The sequence below is a fragment of the Heterocephalus glaber genome, unplaced genomic scaffold (genome assembly GCF_053883595.1).
Source record: "Heterocephalus glaber isolate CG9 unplaced genomic scaffold, H.glaber_assembly_v1.0 deba00001719, whole genome shotgun sequence".
Lineage (NCBI taxonomy): Eukaryota > Metazoa > Chordata > Mammalia > Rodentia > Bathyergidae > Heterocephalus > Heterocephalus glaber.
Genome location: NW_028258432.1, coordinates 8,864,579 through 8,882,093, shown reverse-complemented (window position 1 = coordinate 8,882,093; position 17,515 = coordinate 8,864,579). Strand labels below are relative to the sequence as shown.

General features: G+C 36.6%; 1 protein-coding gene across 5 annotated transcripts in view; it reads left to right on the top strand.

Annotated features, from left to right (window-relative positions):
* The window catches only part of Flt3 (fms related receptor tyrosine kinase 3), a 110,366-nt gene that overhangs the window by 28,766 nt on the left and 64,085 nt on the right, over nt 1-17,515 (top strand). For all 5 annotated transcript variants that reach the window (XM_004854805.4, XM_004854804.4, XM_087199384.1 and 2 more), the window contains one exon: nt 913-1,034. In XM_004854805.4, the coding sequence (XP_004854862.1) occupies nt 913-1,034 (122 nt within the window). The remainder of the gene's footprint in view (nt 1-912; nt 1,035-17,515) is intronic.

Sequence of the window (17,515 nt, the reverse complement as noted above, 5' to 3'; positions counted from 1 at the left end):
AATGTACAAAGGAAGGGAGGAAGGGTAAAAGGGAGAGTAAGACGGGGAAAAAAGTTTGAGAGCTTTAAAGCAAATGAAGGGAGTGACTCGTAGCTGGAGGTTGAGAACAGAGAAACAGCCTGTTCTCCGTGGTAGAACCTGAAAAGAGTATAAAGTGCCAGGACCAGCTTCCAGAACATAGACAACAGGCAAGAAAGATGTTTTCTCCGGGGAATCTGACCATCCAGTGAGAAAAGTGGCCAAGACTACTGATTAACCTCCAGAGAAAATCAAGCAACAACACCCCACACCAGCTGCACAGTGCTTACCATGGACACAGTGCTTTTCCCATTTGTGAGCAGATTGTCAAGAACTGCCAGTCATTTGGCAAAAACGTTCATATGCAATAGTTAGAGGACAGAAAGTGAAAAGAAATCAAAGAGCTAATTCAAGAAAACTCTTAACAGAGATATATGGATTTCTGGATTGAAAGACTCACAGAGTACCCAGCACCATGGATGAAAATAGACTCAACGAGGCATGTATTTTTGAAAGTTTTACTGCACTGATTATAAAGATTCTATAAGCATGCATAAAGGAAAAAAGAAGAATTCATGTGCAAACAATCCATTTATTGATGCACTAGACTCACTGTTGAAGCTTAATAACCACATGTGGCTAATGACCACCTTATTGGACTGCTCAGGTGTAGAGGTTCCCACCACCACAGATAGTTCTGTTGAACAACCCTGCTTTAAACACCTCCATACCTGCTTAAAGTAGACTTACTTCATGAAATAATATTTCCTACATACTTTCATATTGGCTGATTTTCCCTGATTACATTTCATTTTTATTTTCTGGTAAGATAAATATGTGTTTACTTTTAAAGTGTGCATGTATCAATGTCATTGTTTTTATTTTGTTTTACAGTTGTTTTTTCAGTAATGATATTGGAGACTATTGCAAATCAAGATCTGCCTGTGATCAAATGTGTGTTAATCAATCATAAGAACAATGATTCTGCAGTGGGGAAATCATCATCATATCCCAAGGTAAAGTAATATTAAAATTATAGATGTAGCCATTCTTTTCTAGAGACCATACTTTGTAAACTGTTTTTGTTTGTTTGGTTTTTTTTTTTTTTTTTTTAGGGTACTGGGGATTGAACTCAGGACCTTGCACTTGTGAGGCAGGCACCAGAACCACTGAACTAAGTCCCTGGCCATACTTTGTAAACTGTTGAATTCTACCTTTGCTAAATGGGCTTTTTTATGCATTAAGAATATTAAACACTCACATGTGGTGTGACTGCACCATTTATATTCCTAGCTACCTTGCATTCCATTTCATTAAAAACTATGTTTTGGGGCTAGGGGTGTAGCTCAATGGTAGAGCGTGTTATTGGCATGGATGAGGGCTTAGGTTCACTCCTCAGAACTGAGGGCTGGAAGTGGGGCTGGGGAGATGTGTGTTTGTGTGTGTGTGTGTGTGTGTGTGTGTGTGTGTGTGTGTGTGTGATCCATATTCTCCTTTGGGTGTGGATTCAGAAAGGACATTGATACTTAGCATGAAGAAGTAGTGACTATTTCCCTTCCCTTAAAGAGAATCCAGGATTCTCTCCTAAGCTTGAATCCCTAATTTCTAACCATCTCAAAGTTATGAATAGATTTTTGCATTGGCACATTAGAATCCATTTATATTATTTATACTTTCCAAACTTGCTCTTATTCTTGTGTTATTGATTTTTATTTATACCTCTGTCTAGTTCACAGGCCTGAAAGTTGAACTTCATTTTGGATTACTTGCTCTTTCCTTGCCTTCACATTCTGTTAGTTACCAAGTCTTGGCATTTCTCTTTAATAGTTCTCATATTATCACCTCAGTTCTGTAGTCTCACTGCTACTTCCCTAATGTACAATGTTATTGTCTTCCTCAGAGTCACATATCTTAATCGCCCTCTTCCTGCTACAGTTCATCTCAGCTATGGCTGCCAGTCCAGCCTTTGTGAGGCCCAGCTATGTCCTTGACTGCTCAGCTCAGAACCTTCCATGACTTGTCACTACTTAGACTGACATCCACATTACTTCCTGATCTTGCTCTAGCGCTTTCAAATTATAACCCTTTTTCTCATTCTTCTCTTTTATGCTACTCATCTAACATAGCTATATGCACCTCATTACTTTTAAAAATATATGTTTTATAGCCCGGAGTGATGGTGCATACCTGTAATCCCGGCACTTGGGAGGCTGAGGTAGGGGGATAGCTGCAAGTTTGAGGTCAGCGCGGGCTAAGTAGTGAGTTCAAGGCCAGTCTGAACTACACACTGAAACCCTGTCTTGAAAAAAAAAAAAGTACTCCACTGAAAAAATGTGATTAAGACTGAAAATACTAGAATTCTCTATACAATAAAAATTGAACTTAAATGAGCCAACTTTATGGACATTTCCAGTCAGGAATTCAGATTCTTGTTTTCTTTTATATAAGTCTAACACACAAATACATGATATCATGGCCTGCCCCTCCCAAAATCAGAGAAACTAAAAATATTGTCAAGTTTTAAAAACAGTGTGAAATAGTTTTCAACAATATTTTATATGAATATAAAACTTTCAGTTAAATACACCATTTATTAAATGTCAGAAGTGTTGATTTAATTTTAAATAGATACAGGTATCATAATATAACAGCTCATTAATAATGAAGGCATTTCAATGTGGCTACAAAAATTTTAGTAGTATTTGCTAAAATATTTAAAAATTTTAGTGTTTATTCAATATAAAAAAATACCTGTATGTACTTGTTTTTTTGTTTTTGTTTTTGTTTTTGTTTTTGGTACCAGGGATCGAATTTGGGTCCTTGTGCTTGTGCAGCAGACAGCAAAACCACTGAGCTAAATCCCCAGCCCTACTTGTTTTTTTTTAATAAACACAATCTTCAAAAAAAATTAATGCTGATTGGTCTTGGTTCCTAGCAATAAATCTTGTATTTTAATCTAATATAAATTAAATTCTTATCTAATATTCAGGATGATGTGAAGACCCATTAGCTCTTAAACCACATTAAACAACCATATAAATCTGAACTGCTGCAAAGAAGTACAATCTTCATAGTATACTTTCATATTATTGAAATTGAATCTGGTCCTTTGGAATGTTTTTCCCCTTCAATGTCAAATAGATTGTTAGAGTTTCAGTGGCTTTAAAAATGGTTTTGACTGCTTCACAGCTTGTAGCTCTCAGATGACACATCTTTCTGGAAATCTTATGTTCAACAATGTTTTCAATAACTATGCACTCTTTAGTAGACAAAATTTCTCAGTGCAGCTGTCTCAGTCACTTTCTTATTGCTAGGACAAGATACCTGACACACACAACTTAAAGGTGGAGAGGTTTATTTTGGCTTATGGTTTTAGAAATTTCAGTCCATGCTTGGCATACTCCAAGGAAGAATCAGCAAGGTGGAAGGGCCTGGGAAGAGTACAGTTGCTCAGCTCATGAAAGCTAAGAAGCAGAAAGAAAAGGTAGGCAACAGGGGGGGAGATAAACCCTTCCAGGACACACTCCCAGTGAACTACCTTTTCTGACCAGGCCCCACTTCCCAACAGCATTTTCAGCTATGGATACATCAGTAGATTACTCCACTGATGAGTATAATACACTCAATCCAATTGCCTTCTGCACACATGAGAATTTGGGGGAACATTTTAGGTCTAAACTAAAACATTGTGCCCAGGCCCCAAAAGACTCATGTCTATTTCATTAGGCAAAATGTATTTATTCTATCTCTAAGACCTACCAAAGTCTTAACATTTCTAGCATTGCTGGAAAGTCCCTCCTCACCACAAGACTTAAGGCAAACTGTTAGATGTGAACCCCTGTAAAAATTAAAGAGAAAGTTAAACCTTGCCGGCATACAATGGCACGGGATAAACATTTCTATTTCAAAAGGGAGAAATGAGAAGATAGAAAGGAATGAGACCAAAAGAACCAAAATCCAAGAGGGCAAACATTAAATCCTGTAGCTCTGTGTCTAGCACCTGGGCAAGTTGTGGCAAGATGTGATCTCCAAAGGTCTTGGGTGGCCTTACCCCTATGCATTGCCAGTTGCAACCCTCATGGGCTCTTTAGGGTGGTTTTGCCTACTACCCACAGCTTTCCACAGCAAACATTCCACATTTCTGGCTTCTTCAAATTCCTGGTGTCTCCACTGCAGTTTTGGCTTTAGTCTCACAGCTTCATGCACTGGCTTCTCAGGGGCTCACTGCCTGGCCTCTTAGGCCTTCTTCTGAAAACTAGATGGAAGCCTCCTGGACCACACAACTCTTGTATCCTGTGTGCCCATAAAACCAGCACCATGTGGATGATGCCAAGGTCTTTTGACACCTTGAGCAGTAACCAGGCCCTTTTGGATCATATCTATAAAGGCCTTAGATAGAGTGCCTAGAAGGCTTAGCATTGTGTAATGAACCCTAGGAACCCAGTTCCCTAGGGAGCCCTTCTAATCAGGGAGCCCTGGGGCTCTCTTCTCAAAGCAAAGCCTTTCAAAGGAATTTACTTTTACCCTTTTATACCCTTGTAGGGTCTTGCTGATTCCTGAGATGCTTTCAAACCATCTTTACTGTTGTCTTGATGCAAAATCTTTGGCTTCTTTGTAGTTAATGCTAATCTTTTTAGCAGCTATGTTCTCCTTTACCCAAAATTCACTATGTTCTCCTTTACCCAAAAGGCACTTCATTTCTGGTGAAACTCAAAACTTTTAAAATCATTCAACTGTGGTATTTACACTTGATTCTCCATCTAGATTTATCTAAAAGCTGTGAACAGAACCCATGTCACAATCTGAATATTGAGCTGCCTTGAAATTTCCTCAGCCTGATTACTTAGTTCACTGCCTTTGATCTCAGTATCCCATAGAGTCTCAGGATATTGGGGAAACATAGACAAATTTTCTATCAGAGTGTAACACACATGGACTGTAGCCAAACTGCCAATGGAGTGTTTGTTACCAACTGAAATCTTCTGAGCCTGGCCTTTATAGTCTGCATTTTTATCAACATTCTGGTCTTCTCAGCTTTGTCCAGAATCTCCCATCAAGCACAGCTTACAGCATTCTAGAGCTTCTCTAACTGGAATCTTTCCCAAATCTTTCCAAACCCCTTCTACAAGCCAATTTCAAAGGTTTCTAAACCATATAGTCAGGTAATCGCAGAAAGAACCCTACTCCTGGTAGCAAAATCTGCCTTAGTCACTTTGTGGTCACTGGGACAAAATATCAGACAGCTGCAACTTAAAAGAAGAGAAGTTTATTTTGGTTCATGTTTTCAGTTCGTGGTCAGGTGGCTCCAAGGCAGAAATGGCATGGTGGAAAGGAATAGTGGAGGAAAACTGTTCAACCCATGGCAGCCAGAAAACAGAGAAAGGAGGAGACTGGGGGAGACGTACGTCCTTCCAGGTCATCCTCACAGTGAACTGCCTCTTCCAACCAGGCCCCACCTCCTAACCACATGTTCAGCTGTGGATTCAGTGGATTAATCCATTGGTGAATATAGCACTACCATGATCAAATCACCTTCCATACACATGAGAATTTGGGGGAATATTTTAGATCTAAACCATAGCAGTAACTCTAAATAAGCATCCACATCCTCAGGCTGTATTTCTAGTATATCCTGAACCCAAAAAGATGGTTTTACTGTTCCTACAATTCACTTAATTGTTGTTTAAAATCTGAATATTTCCATAATTTATCTTCTCTATTTGGAATGACAGTTCTGACCATTCCTTTTAATATTAGATAACTGTTAGCTCACAGTTTAGACCAACTATTACATATTGTTCAATTTTTTTTTTTTGGTACCAAGTATCGAACTCAGGACCTTGTACTTGCAAGGCAGGCGGCGGCACCACTGAGCTAAATCCCCGACCCTAAATTTGCTTTTAAGTAATGACTTTACTAGTGGCAATAATCTAGTATTACAATGAAACATACTTTTTTCTTCCTGTAAACAGTGAGCACAGACAGAGAACCTAGTACTACTTTGAGATTACCTCTCCTCCCAAATAAACTACAGGTTCACTTATACTTTTCTTCCTCCAGAAAGTCAAAGCTACATTTAATCTCAAAGTCCTCATGAACAGAATTTGTGCTATTGTGTCATAATTCTGAGAAACTTGAACAAAGCTAAAACAAATCCACACTATATTTTCAGGCAGGTGGTCTACACACACCATTTCATTTTATTTTCCCTGTCACACCCCACTTTTCTAGGGAATCTAGTCTTTTGTTTTTGGGGTTTCTTTTTCTGTAACAAGGTTTGAAAATGAATATAGACATTCTCTGTGTTATAGATCACCCTACCTAGTTTCTCTGGACTTTTCACAACATGTCTAATTGTTTTATTTATGTAAGCAGCCAACTATGTTAGGGATTTTTTATACTATGCCACATCTTTATTACTTAGTGTTCCTTATTCTAAGAAGACTAGTGGACTGACCCTCACTATTATTACAAAAGTGGCATTTTTTATTTAACATTGCAGGGTTTGGGGTGCCCCAATCTCTTAAATAATAATACTTCACTGGGCCCAGGGCCTCAGCCCAACTGGGTGCCAAGGACTTCCCCTGGCTCTCTAGCCACCAGGACTCAGTGCCTCACAACCTCTTGTATGTTTATCTTGTGGTTCCTCTTTGCCATTCTCTCCTCAGGGATCCTTAGATTTGTCTACTCAGATGAACCCATCTTGCATTTTAAAAAGTGTTTTATTTTGAAATAATTTGAGACTTATCAAAAACTTGTAGGAATAGCACCTGGAGTGGAATGAAGAAGTGTTGGTTAAGGGGTACTGAGTCTCAGAGAGGAGAGATAAGTTCTGGAGATCTATTCTACAGCATGGTGACTATATAATTATTATGTATTATAATTATCTTAAAATTTTTTCTTAAATTTCTCAAAGTCTCTTAAAAAGTTCTAAGAGATTTTAAGTGTTCTCACTACCAAAAACTGACAATAAAGATGGAAATGGTGGATATCTTAATTAGCTTGATTTAAGCACTCTACATTTTGTGTATTATATATAATTAAATATATATAATTTATATATGTATACAATATCAAAACATGTAGTACATGATATATTCAATGTATATTTTGATTATACCAAATATATATGTATATATCTAACTCATATATAATTTTTATGGGAATTTAAAATTTAAATTTAAAATTTATTGTGAATTTTAAAAAGATAAAATTTCTACACATACATTCTCCAGTTCCCATTAAGATATAATGTTCACATCTTATATCACCATAGTACAATGATCAAACTCAAAATATTAACAGTGTTACAAGCAACATGCCTAATTGAAATTTCACCACCTTTTCCACTAATACATTTTTTGTATTCTAGGATCCCATCCAGCATCTCACAATGAATTAGGTGTCATGTCTCCTTAATTTCCTTCAGTACATGACAGTTCCTCAGTTTTCTTTGTCTTTGATGATCTTGACATTTTTGAAAAACACTGGTAAACTATTTTATAGACTATCTCTTGAGTTGGATTTGTCTGATGTTTTCTCATGAGTTGAGATTATGCATTTGGGGCCAGAATTTCCCAGAAGTAGTGTGTTCCCTTCACAGTGCCTCATACCAGGTGTTGGCAGTTTGTCTTGTTACTGGCGACATGAAATTTGAGTGCTAGATTGAGACAGTTTGTACCAGGTTGCTTCCTATGAGGTTACTATTTTCCTCCCAGTATTTAATAAGTATTTTGGGGGAGATGCAAATATCCTACTATCCTCAAATTTTTGCCTAGTGAGGTTAGCATCCACTGGTGGTTCTTACCTACAGTTATTACTATGGTACTATGGTGTTTGCCTAATGGTGATTTTCTTCATCCTTCATTCTCTCTTTATTCATTAATTAGAATTCTTCTGTGAGGAAGAACTGTACCTTTACTATCATTTTATTTATTTATTTTGTTAGTTATTTAAATCAGTATGGATTCCTATATATTTATTTTATTCTGTGGGTTATAGTTCAGTATTGTCCTTATTTTGTTGCTCAAAAGTTCCAGCCTTGGCCATTGGAAAATACTTCAGCTTGGCCGCTATATCTTTTCCACATGTCCTCATCTTTTTTTCAAGTACTTCCTTACTTTCTGGCACTGTAAGATTGCTAGAGACCCCTGCACTAAGTCTCTAGTCCCCACCTGGTCAAAATTTTATGCAAGTGTGAAGGAAAAAAAAACAAACTAAGTATACAACCAAGAAAAAGAAAGAGAGGACTGGGAAAGCCAATGCTGGATCCCCAGCAAAAGATCCTGGTCAGTCACATCCACTGATTTTTATTGTTCATCAATTGGGGTGAATGTGTGCAGTACTGGCAGATACTGTGGAAATTAATGCAGGCAAAGTTTTAAAGAGAAGAGACAAATTATTTTCAAAATAGAAGAAAGATAGACAAAATATCTTATCCCACTCTCACTTTTCATTATCTTGGTGGTATCTTTAAATGTCAATTTCTTAATTTAATATAATTTTCATTCTTTTCCTTTTTAATGTCATTTATGCCCTATTCATAAAATCTTTTCTAATTCAGAGTTATGAAGATATTCTGCCATGTTAAAGAAGCTTATCATCTTATTTTCACATTCAAGCCTATATTCTACATAAGGTTGATTTCTGTAGGTGCGAAGTGAGGGTCAGGTTTTCTGCCTGCAGCCCATATGTATATTCAATTGACCAACAACATTTATTGAAAAGACTATACTTTCTTCACTGCTCTGTGGTGTATACACACACAAATCCTACCATGGATTTTGATTATGATTATACCAAATCTATACAAATGATCTTCCACTTATGATGGTTGGACACATTTTTTCAATTTTATCATGCTGTGAAAGTCACGTGCATTTAGATGCTCAGTAGCCCCTGTCCCCGAGGGACCTATGTGCTACAGAACCCTGCAGTAAGTCTCTAGTCCCCACCTGTTCAGTATGAGATGCAAGATTGAAGAAGAAAATACACTAAAAACAGATCTAAGAGAGAAAATGGGGACTGGGACAGCTAATGCTGGATCCCAAACAAAAGATCCCGGTCAATCACATCCACTGGTTCTCGTTCATCAGTTGGGGTAAAGGTGCAATACGTGTACAGATGTGTGGTATGTGCAGTTACTATGGAAGTTAATGCAGGCAAGGCTTTAAAGAGAAGAGACAAAGCATTTTCAAATTAGAAGAAAAATAGACAAAATGCATGGTTGTAATTAGAATGTTGTCCTTCTAGCTATGAAGGCACTAACTGTGGGAATGGAATTTGGGTGCAAATGACTCTGACCTCAGCTATGCATGTTATCTCATTTTAGGCCCACAGCTTCATAGGCCATTATTCTGGTCTTGGCCATGGCTGTTAGTGGGGGACGGCATGTTGACCTGCGTGCTACTGCAGTGCTCATGAGATGCTTCTGTGAGTCACGTAGCTTCAGTCAGACTCACTTCTTAAAGTAAGCCAACTGAGGAATTTAACTCTTTACAGCCTGCACTGCTTATAGCATTCTTTGGACATAATCAGTATTGCAGCATCCTGCACAAGATAGTTCAGGTTCATCTTGCATTTTTCTTGCCTTATGTCTATAATTAGGTATTTCTCCAAGGAGCATTGGTTTCACAGGAAATATAATTTACTTTTTTTTTTTTTTTGGCAGTTCTGAGGATCAAACTCAGGGCATTTGCACATTCTAGGAAAGCACTCTACCACTGAGCCACAGGCCCAACCCTAGGAGAAAATATATATAAACCAAGGGCTGATAGCTGATTGTGCTCATTTCTATTGGACTGTCATTGCTTCTAGGCCCTCTCAGCAAAGAGAACTAGGAGATATATTATTTTTACAGCAAGTTCATGGAGATAACTCTCATTTCAGTACAGCACTGAAATGTTCAGTTTAGCCTACCTTCTTTCCTCTTTGCACTTGTCTCTATAAGGTAAAAGTTTTGTCTCTTGGCATCATATTTTTTCCATCATAGAACACAGACAAATTAGTTCCAGAATTATTCACCAAGACCACAGGGAGTTAAGTAGAATGCAGTGCAAATGTAGAGTGCATCTTGTTTTTAGCCTTATAGTATCCAAAACATTATTTTCCAAAATTATTTAGGTTATTTTCTTTTCTACCCTCTTCACTATGGTTTTACTACTTATTTATAATACAGTTGAAGTAATTTGGTTTGTATTCCATTTTTAACTTTTAATTATATTAATATATGTTTGCAGTCATCTTGGAGAGTGGTTACATGTACCTACCGCAGCTTGTTTCTCTTCTTTTTTAACCCTGTTCCCACTCCTTCACCCTGCCTCGCTCTTCCTCTAATTCCCTGATCCCATTTTTCCTTCTTGTTGATGTTATTAATCTTAGCTCATGTTATGGCATATAATGTTTACATTATCTATTAGGTTTCTGTACATGGCATATCTTTATTCCACTTATTTCCCCTTCCCCTCCACCCCTTCTGCTTTTTCCCTTGGACCACTTCCCTATTGCAAGAGATCTATCTCCTTGTTCCTTTCTGTCTACCCTTTATTATTCTCTTTCTTTGTAATTTGCCTCACTCAAATGAGAGATACCATATAGGATTTAAGTTTGTATGTCTGGTTTCTTTCAGTCAACATTATATTTTTCAGATGCATCCATTTTCTTACAAATGTCTTAAAGCTATAATTCTTCATTGCAGAGCAATATTCCATTACATGTAGATGCCACATTTTCTTTATCTAAGCATCTGTTGATGGGTATGCATGCTGTTTCTAGGATTTAGCTATGGTGAGTTGTGCTGCTATAAATATTGGTATGCATGTATCACTGTAGTATGATGTCTTAATCTCTTTGGGGAAAGTACCTAGCAGGGGATCATTGGGTCATATGGAATTTCTAATTTCTGTTCTTTGAGAAATCTCCATACTGATTTCCATGATGGTTGTACTAGTTTACTTCCCATCAACAATGAAGGAAGGTTCCTTTTTCACCACAGCCTCACCAGCATTTGCTATTGTTTGATTTCTTAATGATTGCCATTCTTGCTGGAGTATGATGGAATCTTAGCATTGTGTTTCTGTAATGGGCAGAGATGTTGAGCAATTTTTTATACATTTTTTGACCATTTGTGTATCTTTGCTGTGAAGTATCTGTTCATTTCTCTTGCACATTTCTTGACTGGATCTTAAATTTAATTTTTTTGAGTTATTTGTATATTCTAGATATTAGTCCTCTATCTGAGGAGTAGCTTGAAAAATTTTTTTCCCATCCTGTAGGTTGTCTCTTCTCTCTACTGAATGATTCTTTTGCTGAGTAGAGGCTTTTTAGTCTGATATAATCCCATTTGTTGATTCTTGCCATTATTCCTTGTGCAATTGAGGTTCATCTAGAAAATCTTTTCCTAGCTCTATGTCTTCAAGTGTTTTACATTTTTTATCCTCTAGCACATTTAATGTTTCTGTTTTAATGTTTAAATCTTTGATTCATTTTGATTTTAATTTAGTATACTGAGAGATAAGGGTCCAGTTTCACTCTTCTGCACATAGATAACCAGTTTTCCCAGCACCACTTGTTAAATAGGCTATCTTTCCTCCAACATATATTTTTGACCCCTTTGTTGAAGATCGAATACCTGATCGTGTGTGGGGAAGTTTCTGTATCCTCGGTTCTCTTGATCCATGTATCCATTTTTGTTCCACTACCATGCCATTTTTATCAATATTGCTTTCTAGTATAGCTTGAAGTCAGGTTTGCTATCCCTCTTGCTTTGCTCTTGTTGCCCAAAATTGCTTTTGCTATTCTGGTCTCTTCTGGTTCCTTATGAATTTTAGGATTGTTTATTCTAGATCTGTAAATTATGCTGTTGGTATTTTGATTGGGACTGCACTGATTCTGTATAATACTTTTGGGAATGTGGCCATTTTGACCATATTGATTGTGTCTATCCAGGAGCAGGGGACATCTTTGCATTTTCTGATGTTCTCTTTAATCTCCTTTTTCAGAGTACTGTAGTTTTCCTTGAAGATACTGTGAATGGTATTATTTTCATAATTTCCTTCTCAGGCTGTTCATTGTTGGTGTGTACAAATCTAAGGATTTTTGTGTTGATCTTATATCCTGCTACATTGCTGAAGTTCATTATTCTAAGAATTTTTTGGTGGAGTTCTTTGAATCTTCTATGAAGAATATCATGTCATCTGCAAATAATGATAATTTGAGTTTCTCCTTTTCTATATGTATCCATGTTATTTCTTTCTCTTGCCTAATTGCTCTGGCTAATGTTTCAAGTACTATGTTGAATAGAAGAGGTGGTAATATACATCCTTGTCTTGTTCCTGATTTTAAGGGGAATGCTTTTAGTTTTTCTCCATTTAGTATGATACTGGCTATTGGTTTGTCATAGTTTTTATCATATTCACATATGGTTCTTCTAAACCTGTTTTCTTCAGAGTTTTTTTTAATCATGAAGGGGTGTTGGATTTTTGTCAAAAGCCTTTTCTGCGTCTATTGATATGACTATATAGCTTTTGACCTTGCTTCTGTTTAGGTATGTATTACATTTATTGCCTTACATATATTGAACCATCCTTGCATCTTTGAGATGAAACCTGCTTGATCATAATAAATGATCTATCTGATAATGTGCTGCATTCTATTTGCTAATATCTTGCTGAGGATTTTTTACTAAGGAGATTGGCCTGTAGTTTTCTTTTTAGTTGGGTTTTTATCTGGTTTTGGGATCAGGGTGATACTGGCTTCCATAAAGGAGTTTGGGAACACTTCATCCTTATCAATTTCTTTGAAGAGCTTGAGGAGTATTGGTAATATAATATCCTCAAAGGTTTTGTAAAATTCAGGAGTGAATTCATCAGGTCCTGGGTTCTTTTTAGTTGGCAGAGTCTTTATTACTGTGTCTATTTCATTGCTTGATACTGGTTTGTTAAGCATATTTATGTCTTCTTGGGTTAGTTTTGGTAGTTTGTATGTGTATAGGAATCTGTCCATTTATTCAAAATTTGCTAATTTGTTGGAATATATTTTTTTAAAGTGGTTACTATCTTCTGGATTTCTAAAAAGTGTGTTATGATTTCACCTTTTTCATTTCTGATTGCATTGATGTGAGTCTTTTCTCTCTCTTGGTAAGACTGGCTAGGGGCTTATGTATTTTATTTATTCTTTCAAAGAATCAGCTCTCCAATTCATTGATTTTTTTTTTAAATCTCAATTTTATCAATTTCCACTCATCTTTGTAATTTCCCTCCTTAATTTCAGTTTGGGGTTGATTTGTTGTTGTTTTTCAATTTTCTTAAGATTTCTAAAAAGATTATCTATTTGACCTAGTTCTGTTTTTCTGAAGTGAACAGTAATTGCATTGAATTTTCCTCTTAGAACTGTTTTCATAGTGTATCAGAGATTTTGATGAATTGTACCATCATTGTAATTAACTTCTAGAAATTTTAAAATTTCTTCTGTGACCCATTGGTTGTTTAGGAGTATATTGTTAATTTTCTAGGAGCTTTTTCCTTTTCTGAAATTTCATCTGTTGTTGATTTCTACTTTCATTGCACAGTGGTAATAGTATACATGGGCTAATATCTGTTCTTTTATATTTACCTAAGCAGGCTTTGTGTACAAGTAGTGATCTATTTTGGAAGAAGTACCATGTGCTAGTGAAAAGAATGTATGTTCTGTTGTAGAGGTGGAATACTTTGTATATATCCATTAGGTCCATATGTTTAAAGGTATGGTTCAGCTCTGAAATTCCTTTTTTGTTTGTTTGTTTGTTTTGTTTAGTTGTTCTGTCTCTTTGCAAAAGTAGGGTTTTAAAATCCCCTACTGTGATTGTGTTAGTGTTTATTTGATCTTTTAATTACAGCAGTTTTTGTTTTATGAAGATAGATGCTCCAGTATTCAGTGCATATATGTTTAACAATGTTACGTCTTCTTGTAGGATTGTTCCCTTAATTAGTATGTAGTGATCTTTGTCTCTTCTAATCAGTTTTAGCTTGAAATTTACCATGTCTGATATTAGAATTTCTACCCCTGCTTATTTTGGGGGTCCTAGTGCGTGAAATGTTTTCCACCTCTTAATTTTTAGACTATGCATATCTTTTGGGATTAGATGAGTTTTGTGAAAGCAACAGATTGTTGGATTCTGATTTTTGATCCAGTCTGCTGGTCTGTGTCTTTTAATTGGAGAGTTGAGGCCATTATCATTGAGAGATATTACTAAGATGTTTTGGTTACTTGTGATCCTTGCCTTTATCTGTTGGTGTGCCCTGTTTCTTTCCTGATTTTTTTTGTTGTTGCTGCTGTTTATCCATTGACCTCACTGATTTCCTCTTGTTGTTTCTGTCAAGAATATTCTTAAGTATTTTCTCTAGAGCTGGTTTAACACTCAAATATTCTGAGCTGTTCTTTTTCATGAAATACCTTATTTCTCTATTTTGAAGGATAGCTTTGCTGGGTAAGTTATGGGCTGAAAGTTAGGGCTTGAAATACTTCTCTCCAAGCTCTTCTGGTCTTTAGAGTTTGTGCTTAGAAGTCTGCTGTGATTCTAATTGGTTTGCCTTTATATGTGATTTTTTGTTTTTCTCTGGCTGCTTTTAAAATTCTGTTTTTTTGCTAGCTTTCTGTGAATTTAATAAGGATATGCCTTTGTGGGCTTCTTTTTTCATTGTAATTATTGGGTGTTCTATAAGCATCACTTACTTGTATTTTAAATTCTTTTCTCATATTTGGAGAATTTTCATCTATGATTTCTGTTAGCATGTTGTAGAATCCATCTATGTTATCTTGTTTTTTTCTCACTCCGATTAGCTTTACATTGGTTTTGTTGTCATCTAATAGCTGCTGGATAGTCTTCTCATGTTATCTTATTTTCTTTTTGGGTTCTTTAAGCTCTTTATTTTAATTCACTATTTTGTCTTCAATATCAGACACTGTCTTCACATTGGTCATTTCTGCAATATATGAATTTTATACAGTTTTTTATTTCAGGTATTTCTGTCTGACATCTTTTCAAGGATTCATTATCCTTATTGAATCTGTCATTAAAATTTTGAACTGTTCGGTTAGATTGTGCAGTATTTTTACCTTTTTCCCTGGAATTCACAGTGGGCATATTGAGTGAAATTGCTGTGAACTTTTGGTTCGTTTCTTCTTTGAATTTATCTATTTTCTTCATCCCTTCTATGAACTCTTCATACATGTTTGCTACCTGGTATTTGTTTTCTTCTCCCTTTGTAACCTCTTGCTCTGCCTTGGGAGAGTTGGGCGGGGATTCAAAAATCTTCTGATTCTTTGCTTCCCTGTTCTTCCATGTGAATCTTTGTTTATTTGCATATATATGTTTTAAATTATATATGGCCCCTTTCCCCCCTCCCTCCCTTTTTGGAGAGTTTCCTGTTGGTTGGGGCCTAGAGAAGTGAGGAGAGTTTGTGGCTTATATGGGATTTTTAATAGGTTGTTGATGCGCCATGAATAATTTTCAGCTTGTATGTCCAATGCAAGTATTTACTCCTTCTGTTATTTACTTTAAGTGATTTTGACTCTGTCCCTATGTTTCACCAAAAGAATCACTTCTGGTTATAACAGCATTCACAGATTCAGTCTTACAAAACTTCTATATGATAGTTTTTGCAGTTACACTTCCCCTCTTTCTCTATACTCTGTGCACACTATTGACTGTTTGCTATTTGTGGTTGTTCTGCAATGAGGTAGGAGAGGTGGGGTGGGGAGAATGGGAAGTGCTCGGGTGAGAATTGCTAGACACTAAGTTGGAGGTTTGAAAGGGGGAATAGTAGTAGATGAGAAGAAAAGGTTGATGTGGGGCCTGATTTTATTGGAGTACTTTTTAGTTGAAGGGTTAGGTTAGTACCTAGAGTTTTCAGGGATATTTTATGGGAGCAAGGGTGAGATATGGGAGAAAGGGGGTTTACTTTGTGATTGAGGAAATCTATGTGGTTGTCAGAACTTGCTGATAGGGAAGATAGTAAGCTAAGTAAGATATGGAAGAGCCAAAGCCTTAGTGTGGAGGATTGAGGAATATTACTAGAGAAGATAGGAGTGACTGTGAGGGAGCTAAGTATGGGGAGTTTAAAGACTTGGGAGAGGAGTTTATATGTTTGGAAAAAGAATAAAGAAATATGTCACATTGCAAACATGTCATATTGCAAAGAAATATGTCACATTACGTATGTGCTTCCCAAGTAGCTTCTTTGCCAGAGTGAGTGCTCACACCCCAATCACTCCTCTGATCCCTCCACTGCAGTGGTGAAGATGACTCAGACACAGGACTTCATTCTTGCAGAGTCTGATCCAGGCTGAGCTCTTGGGTTAGAAACTCTTGCTGTCCCGCTCCCTGGGTGTGATGATGGACTCAGCAGACAGGTTCACTGGCACAAAACTGTCCACTGAGTCAGGATTATTCCTATGCAATCAAATCAGCTACAGTAGTAATAGGCTAATCTGTTCTCATCATATCTATCAGGGCCAGTTGAGAAATAGCATGCATGAGATCCTGTTTTGGGTCTCCCTTTAGCTTAGAGAAGAAACCCACAGTTATAGTGTAAGCATCGTAACAGCCCAAGGATTGACCCACAGTTAATGTGCCCTAAATGTGCACTAAATGGGATGGTTGTATTTCCTCTAATGGTGAAAAACAGCTTTTAACAGTAATTTTATAGAATCAGCTATCTAAAGCCCAAGGGTTTGGGTACTGGGTATTGCCAGAGGAGGGAAGAGAAGATAAAAAAGAAAAAAGTTTTATTTTCTAAGTCCTCTGCTCTATGACACAGGAAGTAGGAAATAGGGTAAAAGCAAAGGAGCAAAGGACCCTAACGATGGTAAGGGTATTTTATATGTTTAGAAGAGAAAACTGGGTAGAAAATTGGTAGTGAGAAATGGGGATGGGAAATGATTCTATGGCTGTTAGAAATATTAGAAAAAAGTTAAAGGGAGACAAATGAAAAGGGAGAGAAGAAAGAAAAGGAAAATGGAGAATGAATAGGATATAGGAGAATGAAGTCAGGTGAAGAGCTATAGGTGAAAGTAGGATGGATATAAAGAGACAAGGAAGAATGCCCTTGTCTATAGTCCCCCTTGTTTAATAAGATAATTTCCCTTGTTTATAATATATAATATAGTTCTGTAGACTACATTGAAAGAAAAAAGGGAAGAGGAAGAGAAGCACACATACACAGACACCCTCATAAAAGAAAAAAGGAGTAAAATAATGGGATAAAAGTGTGAGGGGAAATGTACAGAAGGAAGAAAACAACAAAAAATAAAAAATTACAACTTAAAAATAATACAGTCAAGTAAAAAATAATAAAAGAGGGCTGGGGATTTAGCTCAGTGGTTCTGCCGCCCGCCTCGCAAGTGCAAGGACCTGAGTTCAATCCCGGTACCAAAAAAAAAAAAATCCAAAAAATAATAGAAGGAAGTTTTCTATTGTTTTGGATACATGGCTCTTTTCCTCAGCCTAGAGTTAAGGAGC